This window comes from Hyperolius riggenbachi, chromosome 11 (assembly GCF_040937935.1).
Source record: "Hyperolius riggenbachi isolate aHypRig1 chromosome 11, aHypRig1.pri, whole genome shotgun sequence".
NCBI classification, from domain to species: Eukaryota; Metazoa; Chordata; class Amphibia; order Anura; family Hyperoliidae; genus Hyperolius; species Hyperolius riggenbachi.
The window spans coordinates 191954334-191980224 of NC_090656.1; the positions used below are offsets into that span (position 1 = coordinate 191954334).

Below are 25891 nucleotides of genomic sequence, written 5' to 3' on the forward strand. Positions count from 1 at the left end.
AAGCCTATAATTTGCTATGGGCAGCACTGAAGGCACACTGGCTCACCCACTAATCCTTGTGTTTTCTTCCCTTTTGTGTCCTCCCCACTACCCTCTAGATTGTAAGCTCGCAAGGGCAGGGACCTCCTCCTAGTGTTTCTCATACTGCTGTAATTTTAACATATGTACATGTACCAACTACACATCAACTATGTATTTGTATTTTTAATTCTATTCAATGTCATGACTGTACAGTGTCTTGTATTTCTTATGTATATTTGTTCCCCATTATTTGTTTGTACTATGTACAGCGCTACGGAAGATGTTGGCGCTATATAAATAAAAAATAATAATAATAATAAATAATAATGTATTACACCTCTGTGTCACTGGCCAGGAAAGGGACTCTAATTCAGTGTGGGTGATGGGTTTACTTTCACTCAGAAGAGAAGGAAGACATCTGTTGTACGTTTAAACAGAAAGTGACATTCTGATCTGCGGAACGATACAGAATCGCTAATCGTCTCGACGTCCGTATCATTCATGACACCACCGACCACTAGTTGACTGGCAGCCCTGCTGATCTATTTGGCTGCAGTCATGTCTGAATAACACCAGAAACCAGCATGCAGCTAATCTTGTCAGATCTGACAATGCCAGAAATACCTGATTTGCTGCATGCTTGTTCAGGGTCTATGGCTGAAAATATTACAGGCAGAGGATCAGCAGGACAGACAGGCAATGTGTATTAAACTGAAAATAATATGGCAGCCTCCAAGGGCGTAAAACGAAATAATATGGCAGCCTCCAAGGTAGTGTTGGGCGAACATCTAGATGTTCGGGTTCGGGCCGAACAGGCCGAACATGGCCGCGATGTTCGGGTGTTCGACCCGAACTCCGAACATAATGGAAGTCAATGGGGACCCGAACTTTTGTGGTTTGTAAAGCCTCCTTACATGCTACATACCCCAAATTTACAGGGTATGTGCACCTTGGGAGTGGGTACAAGAGGAAAAAAAAAATTAGCAAAAAGAGCTTATAGTTTTTGAGAAAATCGATTTTAAAGTTTCAAAGGGAAAACTGTCTTTTAAATGCGGGAAATGTCTGTTTTCTTTGCACAGGTAACATGTTTTTTGTCGGCATGCAGTCATAAATGTAATACATATAAGAGGTTCCAGGAAAAGGGACCGGTAACGCTAACCCAGCAGCAGCACACGTGATGGAACAGGAGGAGGCGCAGGAGGAGAAGGCCACGCTTTGTGAGACACAACAACCCCGGCCTTGCATGAGGGCAAGAAGCGTGCGGATAGCATGCTTTGTACCGCCATGCAGTCATAAATGTAATAAAGATAAGAGGTTCCATAAACAGGGACCGGCAACGCTAACCCAGCAGCAGCAGCAGCAGCACACGTGATGGAACAGGAGGAGGCGCAGGAGGAGAAGGCCACGCTTTGTGAGACACAACAACCCAGGCCTTGCATGAGGACAAAAAGCGTGCGGATAGCATGCTTTTTACCGCCATGCAGTCATAAATGTAATAAAGATAAGTGGTTCAATAAACAGGGACCACGCGGCAACGCTAACCCAGCAGCAGCAGACGTGATGGAACAGGAGGAGGCGCAGGAGAAGGCCACGCTTTGTGAGACACAACAACCCAGGCCTTGCATGAGGGCAAGAAGCGTGCGGATAGCAGGCTTTGTACCGCCATGCAGTCATAAATGTAATAAAGATAAGTGGTTCAATAAACAGGGACCACGCGGCAACGCTAACCCAGCAGCAGCAGACGTGATGGAACAGGAGGAGGCACAGGAGGAGAAGGCCACGCTTTGTGAGACACAACAACCCAGGCCTTGCATGAGGGCAAGAAGCGTGCGGATAGCATGCTTTGTACCGCCATGCAGTCATAAATGTAATAAAGATAAGTGGTTCAATAAACAGGGACCACGCGGCAACGCTAACCCAGCAGCAGCAGACGTGATGGAACAGGAGGAGGCGCAGGAGGAGAAGGCCACGCTTTGTGAGACACAACAACCCAGGCCTTGCATGAGGGCAAGAAGCGTGCGGATAGCATGCTTTGTACCGCCATGCAGTCATAAATGTAATAAAGATAAGTGGTTCAATAAACAGGGACCACGCGGCAACGCTAACCCAGCAGCAGCAGACGTGATGGAACAGGAGGAGGCGCAGGAGGAGAAGGCCACGCTTTGTGAGACACAACAACCCAGGCCTTGCATGAGGGCAAGAAGCGTGCGGATAGCATGCTTTGTACCGCCATGCAGTCATAAATGTAATAAAGATAAGTGGTTCAATAAACAGGGACCACGCGGCAACGCTAACCCAGCAGCAGCAGACGTGATGGAACAGGAGGAGGCGCAGGAGGAGAAGGCCACGCTTTGTGAGACACAACAACCCAGGCCTTGCATGAGGGCAAGAAGCGTGCGGATAGCATGCTTTGTACCGCCATGCAGTCATAAATGTAATAAAGATAAGTGGTTCAATAAACAGGGACCACGCGGCAACGCTAACCCAGCAGCAGCAGACGTGATGGAACAGGAGGAGGCGCAGGAGGAGAAGGCCACGCTTTGTGAGACACAACAACCCAGGCCTTGCATGAGGGCAAGAAGCGTGCGGATAGCATGCTTTGTACCGCCATGCAGTCATAAATGTAATAAAGATAAGTGGTTCAATAAACAGGGACCACGCGGCAACGCTAACCCAGCAGCAGCAGACGTGATGGAACAGGAGCAGGCGCAGGAGGAGAAGGCCACGGTTTTTGAGACACAACAACCCAGGCCTTGCATGAGGACAAAAAGCGTGCGGATATAGCAGCAATGCTTTTTGCCGCCATGCAGTCATAAATGTAATACAGATGAGAGGTTCAATAAACAGGGACCGGAAACGCTACACCATCCCAGATGTTCATTGGTCATGTTACTTGGTTGGGGTCCTGGAGTGTTGCGTAGTCATTTCCAATCCAGGATTGATTCATTTTAATTTGAGTCAGACGGTCTGCATTTTCTGTAGAGAGGCGGATACGCCGATCTGTGACGATGCCTCCGGCAGCACTGAAACAGCGTTCCGACATAACGCTGGCTGCCGGGCAAGCCAGCACCTCTATTGCGTACATTGCCAGTTCGTGCCAGGTGTCTAGCTTCGATACCCAATAGTTGAAGGGTGCAGATGGATTGTTCGACACAGCTACGTCATCTGACATGTAGTCCTTGACCATCTTCTCCAGGCGATCGGTGTTGGAGGTGGATCTGCACGCTTGCTGTTCAGTGGGCTGCTGCTGCATGGGTGTCAGAAAATTTTCCCACTCCAAGGACACTGCCGATACCGTTCCATTTTGGGTACTAGCTGCGGCTTGCGTTGTTTGCTGCCCTCCTGGTCGTCCTGGGTTTGCGGAAGTCAGTCTGTCTGCGTACAACTGGCTAGAGGAGGGGGAGGATGTCAATCTCCTCTCTAAAGTCTCCACAAGGGCCTGCTGGTATTCTTCCATTTTGACCTGTCTGACTCTTTCTTCAAGCAGTTTTGGAACATTGTGTTTGTACCGTGGATCCAGAAGGGTATAAACCCAGTAATTGGTGTTGTCCAGAATGCGCTCAATGCGTGGGTCACGTTCAATGCAGTCTAGCATGAATTGAGCCATGTGTGCCAGAGTCCTACCAGAATCCTCATCATCCTCTTGTGAGCGTTGTGATAGTTGTTGTGATGCATCATAGTCGTCACCTTCCTCCTGGTCTGCTTCTGCTGACCATTCGCGTTGAATTGTGGAAGTCCAACGTGCACCGCTCTGGCCCTCGTCAGTGGTGGCATGAAATTCCTGCTCCAACTCCAGCTGTTCCTCCTCCTCTTCTTCGTCATAGCTGCTGGGGCCAGCGTTCCCTGAGGCAGATGGCCTGATGTTGGTACCATCACGCTGATCGTTTTCTCCTTCAGATTCCCCCAGTTGCATCATGACAGCTGTTTCCTTGATTTTTAACATCGACCTCTTCAGTAAACACAGCAGTGGTATGGTAATGCTGACTGAAGAGTTGTCACTGCTCACAAGCAACGTGGATTGCTCAAAATTTTGGAGGACTTGGCAGAGGTCCAACATGTTGGCCCAATCGGATCCACAGAAGCTTGGCAGCTGGCCGGATGCGCCTCGGTACTGCGCCGTCATGTACTGGACCACTGCACTCTTCTGCTCGCAAAAGCGGGCTAGCATGTGCAGCGTAGAATTCCAGCGCGTAGGGACATCACACAGCAAGCGATGGTGGGGGAGATTGAAGCGCTCCTGCATCTTGGCGAGTGCCCCCGAAGCAGTACTGGAATTTCTACAATGTTTGGCCACTCGACGCACCTTCAACAGAAGATCGGCCACGCCTGGGTATGTCCTCAGGAACCGCTGAACTACTAGGTTCATCACGTGCGCCAGGCAAGGGATGTGTGTCAGCTTAGCCAACCTTAAAGCGCGAATGAGATTACTCCCATTATCACACACAACCATGCCCGGTTTCAGGTCCAGCGGTGCCAGCCACAAATCCGTCTGTTCCTTTATTCCCCTCCAAATTTCCTCCCCTGTGTGCTGCTTATCCCCAAGGCAGATTAGCTTCAGCAACGCTTGCTGACGCATGCCAACAGCTGTGCTGCACTGCTTCCACGATCCTACTGCTGCTGGGTTAGCGTTTCCGGATGAGGTACAGCTTTGAGATGCGTTGGAGGAGAAGAAGGAGTCAGAGAGGTAGGTGCTGCTGTTGTTATCCAGTGGGAGGGACGGCGGTGCAGCTGTTTGTGGCGTGGGCAACACCCGTGCCGTAGCAGGTGAGGAATCGCTGCCAGGCTCCACAAGGTTCACCCAGTGCGCGGTAAGGGAGATGTATCGACCCTGGCCGAACGCACTCGTCCAGGTGTCAGTGGTGAGGTGAACCTTGCAGGCAACGGCATTCTTCAAGCTTCGGGTTATTTTGCTGACCACGTGCTCATGCAACTCAGGCACTGCAGAGTGCGCAAAGTGGTAGCGGCTGGGAACCACGTAACGTGGGATGGCCACTGACATCATGCCCTTGAAGCTGTTTGTCTCCACCACTCGATATGGCAGCATTTCACAGGCCAGAAGCTTGGCTATGCTGGCTGTTACTACCACGGCCCGGGGGTCATTTGCTGGCAATTTCCTCTTGCGCTCAAACATCTCCGACACAGACAACTGAACCGTAGCGCTGCACACGGAAGGGCTGTTGGTTGTTGTGTTTGATGAACACTGGGAGACCTCAAGAGCACTACTCCGGAAAGTGACAGTGTCAGCGTCGTCTGATGTTTGTGAATGTTGTGAACCACGCAATGGCTGGGCTACTGCTGCTGCTGAGGCGGGTCTGGTGGTGAGTCTGGTGAACCCAAGGGAGGCAGTGTTGTTGCTGGTACCCTGTCCTGACGCGTTTGCCCACAGAGTGGGATGTTTGGATAGCATGTGACGGCTCATGCTGGTGGTGGAGAGGTTGTTAATACTTTTCCCCCTGCTCAGGCGGGTCTTGCACACCTTGCAAATCGCCATGGTAACATCCTCAGTGCAGTCTTCAAAGAAAGCCCAGACTTTGGAGCACCTGCCTCCTTGCTGGCGATTTCTGTTTGCTCCTCTTTTGCCTCTCACTTGAACTTCCACGCTTGTGGTGCCTGAAATTGCGCGCCGCCTACCTTGTGGCACAAGGCGAACTCGTGCAGCAGTGGGTTCTTCAACAGACTCATCTGTGCTGCTGCTACGACGGCGATGTTCTCGTTCACAAACAAAATCTGGGTCTCTGTCCACATTGTCCATACCCTCCTCTTCCATCTCCTCAAACTCGTCATATGTCATTGTGGGCCGCCGCCGTGGAGTAGAGCTCCCCACAACAACCTCTGCGCAGCACACTCCAACGTCGTCTTCCAGATCTTGTCGGCCGACCTCCTGCAATTGCAACCCCTCCTGCCCAAATTGCTCTGGGATTTGGGTTTCCGAGTCCTCCTCGGACTCGCCTTGTATTTCAGTGCGCGGTGCATTTCCCACAGTTAACGGTTGTGAATCCAGGCACAACATTTCTGGCTGTTCCTCCATTGACCTTTGAAAGGTGGAAGTTTGTTGGGCTGGGAATAGCTCCTGCGAATACCCCATTGTGTCCTGAGGTAATTCATCGGACTGGTTATCTGGCAGTTGTGTGCGTGGTGTCGCTGCCGGTTGTGTCAGCTTTGTGCCCACTGGCTCCTTGTAACTGGCTGAGGACTCGGACCTCGTGCGTGATGTGCTGGTGCTGCTTAACCCACTGCTGGACGCTTGAGAGGTCATCCAAGTAATTATCTGGTCCTGTTCTTTTGGATTTGTGAGGGTTGTTGTCCTGGACAACATGGGCGGTATTGAGTGGGTTTTCTTGGGTGCTCCCCTGTGGCCTGTACGTGAACCGTCAGGGGAAACACCTCTTCCCTTGCCCCTCCCTCTTTCACCGGATTTCTTCCTCATTTCACTTATCCTTACAGTACACGCTGACTGGCAGCAGTACAGTGGCAGTACAGAAATGCTATACAGTACCACTATTCCCAGCAGCGACACAGAGCACAATGCTATACAGTGACGGGTGAGCGGTGTACCACTATTCCCAGCAGCGACACAGAGCACAATGCTATACAGTGGCGGGTGAGCGGTGTACTACTATTCCCAGCAGACACAGAACAGTAAACAGAATGCTATATAGTGTGGCTGAGCGAGCGGTGTACCACTATTCCCAGCAGACACAGAACAGTAAACAGAATGCTATATAGTGTGGCTGAGCGAGCGGTGTACCACTATTCCCAGCAGACACAGAACAGTAAACAGAATGCTATATAGTGTGGCTGAGCGAGCGGTGTACCACTATTCCCAGCAGACACAGAACAGTGAACAGAATGCTATATAATGTGGCTGAGCGAGGTACACAGAGTGGCAGTAAACAGAATGCTATATAGTGTGGCTGAGCGAGTGGTGTACCACTATTCCCAGCAGACACAGAACAGTAAACAGAATGCTATATAGTGTGGCTGAGCGAGCGGTGTACCACTATTCCCAGCAGACACAGAACAGTGAACAGAATGCTATATAATGTGGCTGAGCGAGGTACACAGAGTGGCAGTAAACAGAATGCTATATAGTGTGGCTGAGCGAGCGGTGTACTACTATTCCCAGCAGACACAGAACAGTAAACAGAATGCTATATAGTGTGGCTGAGCGAGCGGTGTACTACTATTCCCAGCAGACACAGAACAGTAAACAGAATGCTATATAGTGTGGCTGAGCGAGCGGTGTACCACTATTCCCAGCAGACACATAACAGTAAACAGAATGCTATATAGTGTGGCTGAGCGAGCGGTGTACCACTATTCCCAGCAGACACAGAACAGTAAACAGAATGCTATATAGTGTGGCTGAGCGAGCGGTGTACCACTATTCCCAGCAGACACAGAACAGTGAACAGAATGCTATATAATGTGGCTGAGCGAGGTACACAGAGAGTGGCAGTAAACAGAATGCTATATAGTGTGGCTGAGCGAGTGGTGTACCACTATTCCCAGCAGACACAGAACAGTAAACAGAATGCTATATAGTGTGGCTGAGCGAGCGGTGTACCACTATTCCCAGCAGACACGGAACAGTGAACAGAATGCTATATAATGTGGCTGAGCGAGGTACACAGAGTGGCAGTAAACAGAATGCTATATAGTGTGGCTGAGCGAGCGGTGTACTACTATTCCCAGCAGACACAGAACAGTAAACAGAATGCTATATAGTGTGGCTGAGCGAGCGGTGTACCACTATTCCCAGCAGACACAGAACAGTAAACAGAATGCTATATAGTGTGGCTGAGCGAGCGGTGTACCACTATTCCCAGCAGACACAGAACAGTGAACAGAATGCTATATAGTGTGGCTGAGCGAGCAGTGTACCACTATTCACAGCAGACACAGAACAGTAAACAGAATGCTATATAGTGTGGCTGAGCGAGCGGTGTACCACTATTCCCAGCAGACACAGAACAGTAAACAGAATGCTATATAGTGTGGCTGAGCGAGCGGTGTACCACTATTCCCAGCAGACACAGAACAGTAAACAGAATGCTATATAGTGTGGCTGAGCGAGCGGTGTACCACTATTCCCAGCAGACACAGAACAGTGAACAGAATGCTATATAATGTTGCTGAGCGAGGTACACAGAGTGGCAGTAAACAGAATGCTATATAGTGTGGCTGAGCGAGCGGTGTACTACTGTTCCCAGCAGCGACACAATGACAGGGGGGACCCTGGCTAGCGTGGCTGGAGCGCGAACTACCCTGCCTGCCTACCCAAAGCTAAACCCACAGACAAATGGCGGAGATATGACGTGGTTCGGGTATTTATTTACCCGAACCACGTGACAGTTCGGCCAATCAGAGCGCGTTCGGGTCCGAACCACGTGACCCGTTCGGCCAATCACAGCGCTAGCCGAACGTTCGGGGAACGTTCGGCCATGCGCTCTTAGTTCGGCCATGTGGCCGAACGGTTTGGCCGAGCACAGTCAGGTGTTCGGCCGAACTCGAACATCACCCGAACAGGGTGATGTTCTGCAGAACCCGAACAGTGGCGAACACTGTTCGCCCAACACTACTCCAAGGGCGTAACTAGAAATCAGACACTTAGAGGAACGCGGGAAGGTATGTGTTCCTGCCCGCGATATATGCTGGAGGGGAGCGCAGATGGGAGAGGCCGAGGTGAGGGGGGGCTGTCCTCCCTCCCCACGGATGTCCAATGCTCTCCCCTCATGTTGTGTCCCCTCCGGCCCCCCAAAAACGGCCGTGAGCTGGCCCTATAGGGCCCCCACACGGGGGCAGGGGTTGCATCCCCTATTGTTACGCCCCTGGCAACCTCCATATCCCTCTTGCTACAGTTGTCTTTTATCCCCCTTGCCGTTCCAATTCTGACGGCAAGGGGGCGGCGCAGCACTTTTTAAATATTTTTTTTAAAAATCATTTAGCGAGCTACATGATAGCCACTGACAAGCGGCATCCCCCTACCTACTTCGATCGCCGCCGGCGATCTTTGCAAGCAGGAAATCCCGTTCAGAATGGGATTTCCTGCTGGGCTTCCCCCGTCGCCATGGCGAAGGGGCGGGATGACGTCACCGACGTCATAGAGAATCCCGATCCACCCCTCAGCGCTGCCTGGCACTGATTGGCCAGGCTGCTCAAGGGGTCTGGGGGGGGGGCGCGGCGGGTAGCGACGAATCGGCGGCGATCGGGATATGCACGCAGCTAGCAAAGTGCTAGCTGTGTGCAGTAAAAAAAAAAAATGTGTGAAAATCGGCCTAGCGGGGCCGGATAAACCCTCCTGCGCAGGGATAACCGGCAAGAAGGTTAAATAAGAGATGAGAAAATGAGGTAAAGTAAAGAGGCTGGACTTTTAATAATTTTCCACATCAGGACATTTATATCTAGCTGCAGACTAAAGATCATTTTTAATAGCAATAAATTATAACACGGCTGCTGTAGCATTGATATCTGTCATAACTGTTTCATGGGAAGGTCGGTTGAGGGATTCTTCAGTTTTTGCTGAAATAATAAAATTGAATGTGTAAAATTTTAAGTTTTTTTATTAGGAAAAGAAACAAAAACATCACTTTTACAAAAAATCCCAGTGAGAATTTATTTTAGGCTGTCAGAATGTCACAATTTACCATCTTTGGATAAAAATACAAAATCAGCTATACACCATGTTAATCACTCACATTTACCTCTTCCACAGCATTCATTATATACAGTATAAACGGTTTAATCTGACAATTACAGTATGTAAGCCAAGCTCTCAAAGTAAAAAATACTTGTTACGTGTAAATTTTAAGTTATACTTTTGGTACTGAACTTCTTAAAAGACAAAATCCCACTGTGTAGCTGTGTTTGCCTGTAGCTGTGCACCTATCCATACTGACTTAAGTTCCGTTAGCTTACAATTGTTCACCACCAATTTCCTGCAAGCTACACGACCGACTCCTAACGCACATTTTCCACTGTAATGCGTAGATGCTGAGAAATGTAGCCTGGCATCTATTGTTCTTCTTACTTTGAGTGTCACAAGGTCACACCTGATTGATCCACCTACTGGCTGAATCCAGAGATTACAGAAGATAAGCTATGGAGCAACTCACGGTTGGCCATCAAAGATATTCTGTTTGCCACTTCGTTTGTATACACTGTTTGGATTTTAAAGCCAATATTGAATAAGCCAAATTCATACAGCTGTCAGGTTGATGAGTAAATCTAATGCTAGGTACGCACCATACAATTTTCTGGCAGATTTACATGCAAGATCTCCAGATTTCCAACACGTCCGATCTGAATTTTGATTTTTCCATTTTCTGATCTTTTTATTAATCGTTTTTCCAATCGATTTTCGTTCAGTTCTATAACAATCGATCGAAAAGACGATAAAAAAGAAATTCGGAAAAATCTGTTGAAATTCAGATTGGAAATCGATCTGGCAGATAAATCTGCCAGAAAACTGTATGGTGTGTACCTAGCATAATCTGCCACCAGTTACCAATATTAGGAGAAGGAAGTAATTCTTATGCCACAGGCTGGTTCTCTTACCTACAAAAGAGTAGCTATGCTCATCCTGCTTGTGCTGGATACACACCATGCATTTCCGCGTCAAATGCGTCCGTTGATACGCGTCGATTCGATTATTTCCGAGCATTTCCGAACGAATTTCGATGATTTTTAGGTCGATTGCCATGTAAAGTATGGCAAATCGACCTAACGATACATCGAAGCTTGAATCGGACATGTCGGAAATAATCGAATCGACGCGTATCAACGGACGCATCAAACGCGGAAACGCATGGTGTGTATCCAGCATTAGGGACCACGATTTTAAAAGAAAAAGCAGGTGCTGAGGGGAGTAGTCAATTTACATACAATCACTAACTCTCTGCACTCAAGACACTTTCAGCAAGCTGGAACAAAAGGGATAAAAACAACTAGGTTGCAAAATGATGTAGCTGTAGAAAGAGACATAAGCTTCCAAAATGGATTGCATTCAAAAGCATTGTGTACTAGACACTTTCACCAGTAATGAGGTTTCTCCTTATGAAAAGGGTTCCTACTCTACCTATACAAAACAGAAACACACCTGATTAGAACTACAAAAACATTTGATATACCCTATTAGAAAAGTAATAAAACTTAACTTTTATTCAAGTTACATTAAAAAGAATCCAATTTGCTGACCATATGGTATTATGACACAATGTGGGTTTCCTGAAGCACTTTTCTAATAGGGTATATCAAATGTTTTTGTCTACCTATACAAGTCAGCAAGCCAGCAAACATTTCATGCTCATAACGTGGGATCCACGCTAAGGCACTGTCAGGTTCAACCACTCTAGGAAACATACATGGACATAAATCAGGCTGAAGATTGTAGCTCCTCTGTAACCTATGCCAGTACAGTACATTTCTATGATGGTGTAAGTTGAGGAGATCTTAGACGGATTTATGTGCATGTCCCATTTCTGCAATTGCATACTTTTGCGACAGTCGTTTTTAAGGCTTCTAGTGTTACGGCTTGCTGTGAACGTCTTGAGTGCAGAGGGTTAATGATTGTTGGTACAGTTATCTTACCTGACAGTGCAGGAAATGATCACACCAAAAACTGGCCAATGAGATGCAAATAATTCTGGCTTGAAACTTTTTTGTCAGGCCAATCAAATGCACTTCTTGGTAAATATAAATTGGCCCAGTTCCACAGTTTGAAAACAAGTCATGATTATTTGCATCTCACCAAATAACTGTAGTTATGATCATCAAGTAAAGCAGTAAAGGCACCCATACACACATCAATTTTTCCATTCGATTCTCAGCAGATTCGATCTCCCTGATTGCAATCGATACCTTCAAAATGTCCAAACAATCTAATTCCTTTTGATTTTGACCAATATCAATCAACAGTATCAACCGGAAAGGATGGAAAATCTAGGCCGATTGGGCAGGAGCAATGGTATATCGATAGACCATAGCAATGCACTTCAATCAACAGGCAACGCTGCGGTCTGATCCATTTTCAATAGCTTAAATCAACTGAAAGTCAATGTGCTGTGTGTATTAAGAATAGATTACTGTCTGAATCGATTCCAATCAGAGAAGAATCAATTGTTTTGGCACATTGGGAGACATCTATATATTAAAGGGAATAGAGACATATAGAGGCTGACATATTTATTTCAATGCAGTGCCTAGGTTTCCTGATGATCCTCTGCCTCTAATACTTGTAGATGTAGTCCCCCTGGACAAGCATGCAAATCAGATGTGTTTGACAAAAATCTGACAAGATTAGCAGTTTGCTTGCTTCAGGTGTATGATTCAGACACTACTGACCAGAAAGATCAGCAGGGTTGCCAGGCAACTCGTATTGTTTAAAAGAAAACGAATATGGCAGCCTCCATATGTCTCTCACCTCAGGCTCCTAAGGCCATTGCATTGAAGGAGCCAGAGTGCTAAAACTGCCATCTACCTCTTATGGTTCAATGCAAACTTGCACATTAAAGCATTGCCACTAATCTACTCTTTGACTTTCAGAGTAACGTTGTACATCATTTAATAGTCCGACTCTACAAAAAAGGAGACAGTAATGAAGAAAAAGTAACAGATGATTGTGCTAATTTATAAAAGAAAAAATTGCAAAGTACAGTAACCCATAGCGACCATTACACTGAAATCTGATTCATGAACCCGAATTCTTGCACGTGGCAAACAAAAGCTGCAATTTGCATAGCTTTACGAAAGTCTGTATTTGTCAACACAGGACAATTTTTAGTATCAAAAATATATTTCTTAAAGGCAGTATAAATACTCACATAAGGAGAAAAACAACTCTACTGCAGACTTTGCTGAACTAATATATTCCAGACCTCTAGGGGGCTCACTTTGGATTCATAGGTTGGTATGAAGATTAAAAAAAAAAAAAAAAAAAAAAAAAAAAAAAAAAGGTTGAGCTTGGTATAAAATACTATTTTTTTTTCAATTTGCGCAATAGTTTCTTTAAAAGGGAGTCTGAAGCCCTATTTAAAAAAAAAAGAAATAGATATTCACCTAAGGAGAGGGATGGCTCTAGGTCCTATAGAGCCTTCTCGTTCCTCTCCTTGTTCCGTAGTTCCTGCGTTGGCTCCCGCGTTAGCAGTCCTCGACCGATGAGTCATAGTCTGCTCTCTTCCGCTGCGGGTGGACTTCGGACGTCTTTGGGAGCACTTGGGCTGTGTACTGCGCACGTACGAGCACCTTCTCTGTGCAAGCGAGCACCCTCTCAAGCATGCACAGTACAGAGCCACCCGTCTTCAGGAGCTATTTGCTGGTGGCCAAATTACAGTGTTTTAAAAGTAATTTGAGCTCAGTCTTTTGAAGGCGCCCAAATTACTCGCTGAGCGCAGCTAGAGCTGTAATTCCCATTACGGCCTTTTAACAGCGCTCGCCAGAACCTTCCCTCTCTTTAGGCAAGTTTCTGTTTTTTTGTTTTTTTATATTATTGCCTCAGATTCATTGAAGGACTGGCTTTTAGCAGAGATAACCTTTGCCCTGAGCAAACAGACTTTTTCCAAAGGGTTCCTTAATATAAGAACAGTCTGACTGGCAGGGGGTAAAAGCTCACAAACACACACATAAGAGGCATGCTGCCCAACGGGGATCAGAACCGAATTCCTCGGGTGACATTGCAGGACCAAGGCTGTACAGACGCATTACTAGCCTGTAAGTTAGCAACGTGTTCTGTCGCTATGCGTCGGCGGAGGGCTGATGAAGCAGCAGGAGTGGACTTCATGCAGCAGGTGGGGTAATGCTCTCTGCTGCCGTTTTGAGCCACCAGGCTAATCGCTAGCAGAGGCCTCAGGGAATACCAGGGGCCATTGTATACCCGTTAGATTCTTGGCAAAAGCGGTCATTATTGGCGGCCTCAGCCAAGATCCCTGTAGCAGGTGTACCATGCTTACGTAATGCATGAGAAATAAAGAAGTGACACAGATAAGAGACTGAAATGTAAGGTGTGAGGATTGACCAGCAATGGTGGTAGTTATAAAAGTGTTGGCTACGGATTTAAAAAGCTAAGGTCATTATTGAGCCCACCAATCCTTGTATCGAACGTGAATAGTTTTTCAATCCTGCAGAGATCCACCGTCAGCTTTTAGCATGAAGCATGATAAGCTTGCTATGTAGAAGGTAAAATGGAGACAATAAAGGCCTTTTGCATCACTATCAGACACTTTTATGGCCACTTTCACTGCCACAAAAGGCAAAAGACCCCTATCTCCCCTCCTTCAACATTTTTACATAGCCAGCTGGTACCTGAACCCCTCTGCAATTAGTATATCGTCTTATATTGTGTTCATGTTCAGAACTTGAGTCTGTATGAAGCTCTCATAGACTGAATTACTAATAAAAGTTAACCCTAGAAGGATCTACTTTTGGTGCAAATAAAGGCAATATCTCATACTCACCTTCCTTGTAATGCTGTAAGTGTACTAACACAACTACAAATATCTAACAAGAAAAAAAAAATTAAAATCATAAAATCATTCATGTAAACTCTGAAAAGTACTTTTCACTTTACAATCAGGTAGACCAACTAGAACTGATATGCTACTGCGATTATCGAGTCTGTAGGTCCCCTGTGGATGTTGCCAAATGGACCCGGGGAGGGGAGAAGTCAGAAGCTCGTTAAATTGCCATTTCCATGAATAATGTGTTTTTGCAGGAACAAGAAAGCACTAGCCACGCTGACCATCCCTGGTCATAGTGGGAACCCCTGAAAGTGGGTGGACCATGGCTGCCACTCTAACTACTCCAAGCTGGGTGGAAGCAGCTTACCATTTATGAGGTCTTTTGTGGGGAAAAAAATAGGAATGCTAACATTTGTATAGTGCTTTTATACTGCCAAACACAAAGTGCTGTACCCACTAGGGGGCAGGGAGTCTTGCCCAAGGACTCCTTACTGTGCACACAGCTGTAATTCATAGAAACTAAAACATTACGTTTATGTTTCAAGTTGTAGCAAAACTGACCTCTGAAATTTTGATTTTTTTTTTGTCTTTTCTTCTAACAGCTAGTTCTACGCATCCTCTCCTAAAATATCCCCCAATTTGATTGCCAGCCTATGATTGCCACATATGTGCAAACATGAACAATATAAAAACGTAAGAACAAACAACAGCTCGGATCTCTCTTGTACTGGGCAGTCCCATCTTCCATTAGGAGTCGGATCACTCTAGGAGTTTCTTGGACTTGAAGAATCTCCGGAGATAGAGGAGTTGCCAGGTGGCAAGTGAAACGAGGCAAAACATTGAAAACATGCTGAAGTACAGGACTCGTTGGCTGGTAGACTCTAGAGAGAGGGAGAAAAAAGAAAATATCAGTATAGTGTTGACATACTGAAATATGTTTACCTAAGGTAAAATAGGTTTCTTCAAGACACAAAAGTGCAATGCTTTACTGATTTTTGTCTGTCGTTTTGACCAACAATGCCTGCTTACACAATTATTATCCACAACAAACCTGTTATACAAAGCCGGTATACTGTGTCCACAGAGCACCAGATCTGATTGGTCTATTATCAAGCCACATATACAGTATGTGCATACAGAATTTGCACAATCCTGCGTCAAGTCCAAATTATTTTCATCTCGTTGACCATCCATAACCACCACCAATGCTGGGTAGAATATTACATTATAAAGGCAGAGAGTCTATACCACAAAAAGAGATTTGATGGCAATTTCTCTTTCAGTGGCCTAAAGATATCTCTACTTCCTGATTTCCCAACAGAAATTCAAAGGCAACGTGCAAAATTTGAAGAAGTTAAAACACAATAAAAGACATAAATCTGGGGCACCGGAACTGTGTGTGTCACATACTCCACTTTGATTCCTCTCCTGTCTTGACCAGAATATTCCATTCCACTCATTAACAGGAACTTTACAAGTATGTCTCTGAAGTGTACCCGAAGGGAAGCCAAGTGCCCCTAGGGGGGTACTTACCTCAAGAAGCCTCTGGACCCTAAAGAGGCTTCCCCCATCCTCCCCAGCAGAGGATGGGGGGAAACCTCAGAAGATCCGCTTGTCCCAGCTCCTGCACATGCACAGTAGCAGCTTTCCATCGGGCTCCGGTGGAAACAGCTCTACTGCGCAAGCTCCGACTGCTTTGTTATTGTATTTTCGGGGCTGCCAGCACGAGATCAGGCTGGCCCAGAATGAAGGGGGGAGGCTCATTAGAATCCAAATCCAGAGGCTTCCCCTCCTGAGGTATCATTTAACCACTTCAGGGCCTCAGGCTTACAACCCCCCTAGTGACCAGGCCATTTTTCACAATACAGGGCTGTGCAGCTTTGTCAGCGTGCTGCACAGCCCTACAACCAAGCACACAAATGAATTTGACCTCCTTTTCTTGTCCTTAATAGGACACTCTGTAGGAGGTCTCCGATCGCTACTGCGATCTTTATTTTTTTTTTTTAATCAAAAGAAGGGAGAGTTTTCCATCCCTCCTTCCTCTCCCTCCCTCCTGTGCTGTTATAAATCGCCATAGGACGGCGATCAGCACTCATCCCCGCCTCTCATATGCATCCACCTATGAAAAGGCACGGATTAGGAGCCGCACTGAGGAACAGCCGAGTGTCCCCCGTACAGTGCTGCAGGAGATCGCAGCGCTGTACAAAGGTAAACTAAGGGAATTTCTGTCCCCTTTTGGAGGAGAACAGTCTGATCTGCTCCATGAACCGGCAAGGAACAATTGCGCGCGCTCGTTCCCTGGTAAACTGCAGCTCCAGGATTTGACGCCAATCGGCGTTAGGTGGTACTGGGGCTGCCGCCGCAGTCATGCCCCTCGGCGTAACGTAGTCGTTGAGTAGTTTAAAAAGTTACAGGCCTTCTTTAATCTTAATAAAACTATCCTGCAAAGGAAAAGAACAAAGGACCAGCTCATCATCTTCACTTGCATTAAACAATACTTCAATAGAGCGTTAATGTTTTTTGCAGTGTAATTCTGTAATAGAGCCACAAGGGGGAGCTTGTGCACAAGATAAGGAAAGCTGAACTTGAAAGGATACCCAAAGTGAGATGATGAGATAGACATGGGTATGTACAGTGCCTAGCACACAAATAACTATGCTGGGTTCCTTTTTTCCTTTCTCTGTCTGAAAGAGTTAAATATCAGGTATGTAAGTGGACAGACTAACCAGCAAGTTCATGGTGACCCAGAACTCATTGGAGTGTGTGAGGGACTACAATGGTCCTAAAAGCCCCCTTATTAAGTTTTTAAGAAAAACAAAAGTTTGCTTTCTTAAAACAGAAAGAATTTGCGATAATTCAGGTTGGAGTGAGCTTGAGATGTCTCCCAGAGCTACACTGCTGAATATATGCAAATTAACCATTGTACCCTTAGAAGCTAAACACACCTCCAGAACCGCTGGAATGCAATGATGTGTCAGCTTGTTAATTTGTACAGAGCCATAATAATCCAACATGCATACAGACTGTTTCGGATTGTTTGATCCTCATCAGTGCATGGCATGGATTAATTTGGCTCTATGCAGTAGGGCTTGTATGTACGTGGCTGACTCAGTCCTGACTCAGACAGGAAGTGACTACAGTGTGACCTTCACCGATAACCGTGCTCCCCTCACCAGGAATGTTCTGCACAGTACTACTGCGCGGAATGTTCCTGGCTACAGGAGTGCGACGGAGAGCGTGTGTGGCCACACTGCGCCGACTGGCCCCGGCTTGCGGAGATACTGGAGCTTTTACAAGACGATCCCGGGAGCAGAGGAGGATGGAGAGGGACCACTAAGCCACCAGGCTGTTTCTCTGTGATGCCAAAAGTGACATCTCTTCTGCCCTTTTCACCCTTTTTACCCAGCTCAGTGTTCATTTACTGCTAATTTTACAGATTACTGTCCATCCCACAGCAAACATGAACTAGATATCAGGCTTACATCGCTGTGTAAACTCTTCAAATGTAGGGGGGGGTTCAATTGCCTTCTGGTTGTAGTTTGCTTATCTTATCTGAAATGGGAAGTTTCTGTTAAGGCTCGTACACACGTGCAACTATTCTGCCCAACTATTGTCCAAACTTGGTCTGTTAGGCAACAGTTGGACGTGTGTATGCGTGGCAAACGACTGGACGAGCGACTGATAAAGAGTCGGTTTGCCCGATCCAACTGCCCGATCGACTCACACGGTTGTAACTTCCCACAATCCTGTTGGCACTGCACAGTACAGTACAGTTCAGCAAAGGCACACAGACCAGGTTAAAAAAAAAAAAAATAATAATAATAATAATAATAATAAGGGACATATAGGGACCTATTCTAGAAAAAGGGGGTTTACATATATATTTGGGGCACTAACTATTTGTAGGTATTTATTTTTTATTTCTGAATGTTACACCCCCTTAAAAGAACACATGAAGTGAGAGGGCTATGGAGGCTGTCAAATTTATTTCATTTTAAGCACTACAAGTTAAAAATGGAAAAAAAGACTAATGGTGAGAGCTGAATATGTAGTAAAAATGCAAATGCTTTATTAAATAATAATAATAAAAAAAAAAATCACTCTATAAGTGGATGCAGCTTTAAAGGATTATGTCGTCATCTACAATCAGGCAAATTTTCCAAGGACCGGCTGGTGCAAGTGGGGGCCGGGGGGGGGGGGGGGGGGGGTGGTAATCGGTCGCGTGTTTGTTCTACAGTTCTACAGGCAGTGTCATTACATAAAGAAGTCATGGCAACACCAGCCCTACCTAACCACTATCTTCATCACTCTCAGCACTTTAGAAAATATGTCTTTGCGCTGCACTGGGGCTGCTGCATAAGCCACCAGCACAAGGTTCATTTGGTGCGACAGGTGGTGTGAAGGGGGGGGGGGGGGGGTACTGCCTGGGATTCCTTATCTACTGGCACAGTCATTTCGTACCCTCATCTGCCTCCCCTCACTTTTACCCTTCCCTCCTCCCCACGGCTCCTTTACCCTACTTCCTACACTCACTTCACACTTCCCCCTACCAACTCTCACTTCACTTCTCCCCACACTCACTTTTACCCTTCCATTCTTCTTCCCACACTATCTTACAGCATCAGCTGATCACCTCAGGGCAGAGTGAACTCTGTGGCTGGCAAGAGACCAGAGCATCCCAGTCATCCTCACTGCTGCAACCTGGTGTCCGTACAGACAAAAAGCATGCTGCATTACAAATAACAGACACTAGGGGGCAACAGTACCAATAGCTGCAGATGGCTCTTCTATATAGCTTCCTGCAAACTTCAGTGACACATCTCTCTGCACTGTTATGAAAAACAGCATAGTAGTGGGCTGCAGCCCGGGGGTTGGGAACCCCTGTACTAATGTATATACTATTTTTTATAGATTCCTGCTCGTTCACACATTCACGTCACCTTGCATACAGAATGAGCCACATTTGCACAGTTTCTACTTCCTGATTCATGGAAGCAGACATAATGTTTACAGCCTGTGCTTTCAAATGGACTTATCTGCTTATCTGCCGTAGGCAGTCAGTGACACAGCTGAAAGATCAAATTACAACTTGTGATTAGACACAAATTAGGGGGAATTAAAACAGGCTAAACTCTCTAAATACATTCAGGGTGCATTTCTCTATGGTTTCCTTCTGTCCTGTGCAAAAGTTCAGGTCCATTTTAAATAAAATATAATAAAATGCAAGTGTAAAATTCCTTTATTAAAAATCCTAAAAAAAAATAAAATAAAATGACACTCAGAAAAGTCTATTGCACGTAACCATTATGCGTTTACAGTCCCCCTCGAGTTACATCAGGGTTAAATATTTGTATAGCTAACCCACAAGCACTATTGGCTAATATGTAGTGATCAGTTATTTGCATCAAAGTGCCTCCATTAGGACAGGTGTTGTAACTGTTGCTTGAAAAGAAACACTACCAGTACCCTGGCGTCCAGCTGATTTTGATGGCTGCAGTAGTGACTGACTCACAGACCTGAAGCAAGCATGTGGATAATCTAGTCACACTTCAGTCAGAAACATGCATCTGCTGCATGCTTGTTCAGGGTCTATGGCTAAAAGCATTAGAGGCAGAGGATCAGCAGGACAGCCAGGAAATTTGCATCGTTTAGAGTGTGTTATCATTCCAGCGCAGGATCATCCAGAAGGCAACCTGGGCAGGTGCCTCGGGCCTAGTGGCTTCAAGGTGGCCCAACTCCCATTTTCTCAGTCCTGTCTCCCACCTCAGATTGCCAAACGGACCATCAAGATAAGTCAAAGCTCCTACTTTGCCTAGGGCTCCATTTATTTCATCTCAATCCATCATTGTTACTGTCTGTTGTGTCTGCTGGCTTCTCATAGCCCCTATTCACTCACCATTCGTGTCACTCATTTCTTCCTCCCGTTTCTTCATGTATGCAAAATCTTTAATAATAGACTCAGACAGGTCCTCCAGACGCCTTAATTCTACCTCCAGAGGTTTTAACTTCTCTGCTTTACCCATCTGAAATATGCAAGAGAAAGAGAAGTGAATTACCATATGTATAATCATGTAGCTACAGAAATCCAACAGCGATCCAGCACAGCTCAATAAAATTCACTTTATCGATAATGAAATTAAAACATTAGTAGCACAACATAAGGCCCTCCGTTTCGGGACTCTGGCCTTGTTCACGTCACACAGCCCAACATAACACACTTAAATACTATACGTTACAGCTCTGACCAATCAGCAAGCATTATGTAAATGCACAAACCTGATGGGGACCTGCTGTAAAAACGTAGCACACAAGCACCACCCTGCTTAGCTCATTGGTGTATTCAATCAACAAAGTACACTCCTCCCCTCAGGACATAAACATCTAAATGAGCAGCGGCCATGGCCTCGATCAGATCTATGAAGCAATAAAGGCCGTCCTACTTACCGGTAGTAGTGTTTCGGCGAATACTCCAGGACAGCTCCCCTGAGATTACCATTGAGTCCCTCCCCTATGGAAACAAATGCAAATTAATTCAATTAATCGATCCGCCCTTGGTCTCGCCCTATATAGCCAGTCCCCTCCTTCCCATCATCAGTTCAATAGAAGAGTATCTAGCTCAACCCATTCTGTCTTTAATTATTTATTTCTCTGACATACGCAAAATTAGGGCTGGGTACTAAGGCAGCTGTCCTGGAGTATTCGCCGAAACACTACTACCGGTAAGTAGGACGGCCTTTCTCTCATCATACTCCAGGACAGCTCCCCTGAGACCAGCGAGAACTCTTTACCTTAGGGTGGGATGACTGCCTGAAGCACCTTGCGTCCAAATGCCTGATCCTGGCTGGATAGCAACTCCACACGATAGTGTTTCACAAATGTCGAATGTCCCGACCATGTAGCTGCCTTGCATATCTGGTCTAATGTTGCTCCTGATCTTTCTGCCCAGGAGGCTGCCAAGGACCTCGTAGAGTGTGCTCTTATGTTTGTGGGTATATCACTACCTGACTCCTTATAAGCTAAAGCTATAACTTCCCTGATCCATCTGGCTATGGAACTTCTTGAAGCCTGTAACCCCTTACGGCTACCTGAAAATAAAACCAACAGATGGCTGGACCTTCTCCACTGCCGTGTTCTCTGTAAGTAGGTAATAATCGCCTGTCTTACGTCTAGATTTGCCAACCTCCTTTCCTTATCATTCTTAGGATCTGTGGAAAAAGATGGTAAAATAATTTCCTGAGTTCTATGGAACCCTGTGACTACCTTTGGTAGGTATGTTGGGTCTGGCCGGAAGACTATTCTGTCTGGGTGGATTATCATATAAGGATCTTTTATTGATAAGGACTGTATGTCTCCCACTCTCCTTGCTGTTGTAATGGCGACTAAGAAGGCTACCTTTAATGTTAGCAGCTTAATAGGTATTGTATCTGCTGGTTGAAAAACATCTGACATCAGGAAATCAAGAACCAGTGATAGGCTCCAGGGAGGTACCACTCTTAAACGACTTTGGTATGAATAATCTTTTTTCAGGCTGCTTCCACTGAGCTGATATCACACTTTTAATAGATTTGTGCACCGGAAACGTTCTGGTACCAGTTTCCTCCAGTCCCCTGTAAATATCATCCTGAACCGATGTGGCTGGAGTAGAGTCCTGGATATTCTCGGACTCGTATACAGCCTTTAAAAGCTCTGCTGTATCCTCTACACTAAACAGATACCTGGCCATTTTAGATGTGGAGGCTGTCTGGCCCTCTGAATCTCTAGCCTCCCCATCCTCAAACGATTCCCCCGAACCCTCCTCCAAAGATTCATTGGGAGAGTCAGGCTCAACAAGTCCAAAAACCGTAGGCAACACCTGTGACGGCTGCTGCGGACCCTGTACCAGTGGTTGCTCCTCAGCCTGTGTCCGACCCTGTATTGGTACTGAATCAGTGCTGACCACTACTGCCTGGGGTGGGGGGAGGGCCTGGGGCTGTACCTGCACCTGAGGCTGGGGCTGTGGCTGCGTGGGGAAAGCAGCTCTGAAGGCTGCAAATGTGGTTGTCAATTCTCTCTTCATTGACCTCATTAAATTTATCATTACCACATTAGTATCTGTGCTAGAATCCCCCTTATGCCTACACTTGTCACATGAGGATCTAGAACAAGTAGGTGGTAAAACATCTCCACATTTAGAGCACTTGTTTGTTTTCTGAGCTGACTTTGCATGCTTCTGTAAGAGAAAAAACACAAACAATCTCTGTCAGTTCCACCCTGCCAAACCATTTCTTGTAACCTGTGCAGGGATCAGAGCTGTCTTGTACCTGAGTCTGCTGAGTTGTCTCATCCGCAGCTGGTACTCTGCTGTCTGCGGTGGCCTCCGCTTGTTCCATGTCCGCACAGACAGCGTGTCAGCGTCCACGTGTACTCCGCAGCTTAAAAGCTGATCTCCGCTCTCAGCCCCGCCTCCCGAGGTCAAAGAAACCCTTCCGGCTGAACCACCACTCGTACTGCGGTGGGCGGAGCTTCCGCGCGTGTCATTCCGCTTTCCCTTCCGGATTCCGGAACGCGCCCACGTGACCTCCAGCCTCGGCCAGGAAGACGCCGCACCTAGCTTTTGAACAGGCGGCCATGAGAGAGGACACCTCCGGCTCTCCTCCAGAGCTTTCAGCGCCGACAGGTAGTGTTTTTCTGCCTCCCCAGGCGTTCCAACACCTCCATCCGTCCTGCCCACACAAGCATAGACTGCTCCCTCATGGGGAAAAAAAGCCCTATCTCCACCATAGGTGCTATAGCACACTCCCCTACAGTGTATAAAATAATAAACTACTGCACTAGTCCATGGGTGAGTGGAAACAAATGAAGAACTGATGATGGGAAGGAGGGGACTGGCTATATAGGGCGAGACCAAGGGCGGATCGATTAATTGAATTAATTTGCATTTGTTTCGATAGGGGAGGGACTCAATGGTAATCTCAGGGGAGCTGTCCTGGAGTATGATGAGAGAAAGACCAGTTTCCACTAGAAGCAGCAGCCACTTCTGTTTCGGCTGTGGCTCCTGTTCTGCTGCAGCCCGAATTGCTAAGCCATGACATGCATGGCTGTAGGGATTTGGCTGCGTACTGCAGAAATCATTTGGGTGCTGCTTCTTCTTCCTTTGGCATTGTGTAATCATGTAGCTATACAGAATCTACATGTTAAATATAACACACAGAGGAAAGTCGTGATGATCAGGAGTTTCCTGCAGTCCATAATTTTTAGTTTTAAAAGACAAATGGAGTTATTCACAACCAGTCTTAAAGTATACCAGAGATGGCGCATGCACAGGAAGTCCGCATATGTGCAGAAGTCCCCGACTGACGTGACTGAGCCAGGGACTCACACGAGCTTATGGGGCTAGAGCAGGGGTCTCAAACTCGCGGCCCGCGGGCCATTTGTGGCCCTCGATACAATATTTTATGGCCCGCGCCGGCAAAAGCTTCCTTATAGTTCGCTTCAGTGCTCCCAAGTAATCCGCCGCATCCCCGCCGCTAAACGAGGGCTGCAGAGCCCCCAAATCGCCCGGGGGGCAATCCGCCGGCATTTCCTGGAAGGGGCAGAGCTTTCAGCTTCAGCTCTGCCCCTCCTGACGTCAATCGCCGCTTCTCCCCGCCCTTCTCTGTGAAGGAAGAGTGAGAGGGGCGGGCAGAGGCGGCGATGCGTTGTGATTGACGTCAGGAGGGGCAGAGCTGAAGCTGAAAGCTCTGCCCCTTCCAGGAAATCCCGGCGGATTGCCCCTTGGGTGATTTGGGGGCTCTGCAGCCCTCGTTTTGCCGCGGGGACACGGCGGATTACTTGTAATGGGAGCACTGAAGCGAACTATAAGGCAAAATAGTTAGCTCCAGTGTGAATTTGATTTTGACATGAAAATCAATGCAAGGGAGGGGGGTGCGGATGCTGCTGATTGTGAAATCCCTCCTGCGGCCCCCAGGTAAATGGAGTTTGAGACCCCTGGGCTAGAGGAGGCCCCAGGTAAGTATCAAATCTTTTTTCCTGCCGTCTCTGGTTTCCTTTAAGGCAAGTACTGACCTAAAGATGGATCGGTGATCCGCGGCGATGCCGATGTACGAGCGGATCCCCAAACCACCTTCCGCAATCACATATCACCAGAACAAGCGACAGACGCGAACGAGGCTTCAAACAATCGCGGTAATTAGCGTTGGGGGTCTATGGGAAGCAGAACAATAGTCTGCTATGAGATCCGTTATGGCGGTTGCGATCGCCGCAAATTGCTAAACATCATTTAACTGTCTTTAGTTAAATGATGTTACACAATATCTAAAAAAGAAAAACCCGGTCATTCATCACAGGGAAAAAAAAAAAAACGCTGCAAAAATCACGTTGTGGGTACGTCACATTTATATTAGCAAACTGGTGCTTGCTGGGCACAGCGTAGGTCGGAATAAGACACCGAGTGGTGGAAGATAAGCAAGTGGTGTGTGGGGAGAGTGTGGGATCTTTGCAGTGGAAAAGTTAGCGTGCTACATTAGATCATTACAAAATCGCTGTGCCCTTCATGTCCATCTCAGGGGTCCCAAAATTACAAGTGGCATGCCCATATTAACTATTTAACTCCCCCAACCCCTCCCAAAGTATTAAATTGCCCTTTCCAATTTTTTTTCCTTAATGCAATGGTGCAGTGCCCAATGGCCACCAATTTGCTAGTTTCACGTTAAACAACACCTGAAGTGAGACAGATACTGTATAAGGGCTACCGTATTTATTTCCTATTAAACAATACCAGTTGCCCGGCATCCTGCTGATCTTTCTTGCATCAGAATCACACATCTGAAACAAGCATGCAGAAAACTCAGCCAAACTAAAGTCAAACATCTGATCTGCATGTTTGCTCATGGCTAAAAGTATTAGGCTCAGTTCCTACTTGCAGCTTGTGCAAGACAGGGCGGTAAGCTTCGCTCCATCAAACGTCAGTTTTGCATCCGCTCCGGTTGCCAAAACTCACGTGTCCCCAGGTTACGCTGCTGCTGACTCCACTGCTCGGTCCCAAAGCTCACAGACCCCTGGGGGCCAGGGAGCATGGGGCTCCCAATAAGATTACAAAAGACCAATTCTCCCTAGCAACAAGGAGAATTTTCATTGGTTCACCATGAACCAATGAGCATCCCGCCTGTAGCTGAGGATTCCCATTGGTCTTTTGCAATCCAATGGGGATCCCCATGCTTCTGCTCGCCACTGATCTGTTTCCCGGGACCAAGTTGAGGTGTCAGCAGCAGCAGAATCGGGGAACATGTGACTATTTGCGTAGTGGCGGCAGACGTGGCAAACAGTCAAATGAGAACAGCCACCATCAGTCCTCATAAGCTTTAATTGTGTCTGTGCACCTGTCCTTTCTGAAAAAAATGCAGCAAGTTTGGATTCTGCATTCCATCTGCCATGATCAG

At 46.8% G+C, this 25891-nt stretch overlaps 1 protein-coding gene across 8 annotated transcripts in view; it reads right to left on the reverse strand.

The window, feature by feature from the left end:
• Positions 1-9373: 9373 nt before the first annotated feature.
• Positions 9374-25891, reverse strand: part of LOC137538997 (transmembrane emp24 domain-containing protein 10-like) — a 36329-nt gene continuing 19811 nt past the window's right edge. The window contains exons 4-7 of one of the 8 annotated variants that reach the window (XR_011024912.1): positions 20371-20497; positions 15036-15355; positions 12843-12910; positions 9374-9543 (exon numbers count right to left, since the gene is read on the reverse strand). Coding sequence is in view for 1 of the 8 variants with exons in the window: in XM_068261456.1 (XP_068117557.1) it covers positions 15234-15355; positions 20371-20497 (249 nt within the window). In the remaining 7 variants the exon portion in view is untranslated. Of the gene's footprint in view, positions 9544-9566; positions 12911-12936; positions 15356-20370; positions 20498-25891 lie in introns of those variants that run through there. The other 7 variants (XR_011024908.1, XR_011024911.1, XR_011024913.1 and 4 more) reach the window with 7 other exon arrangements.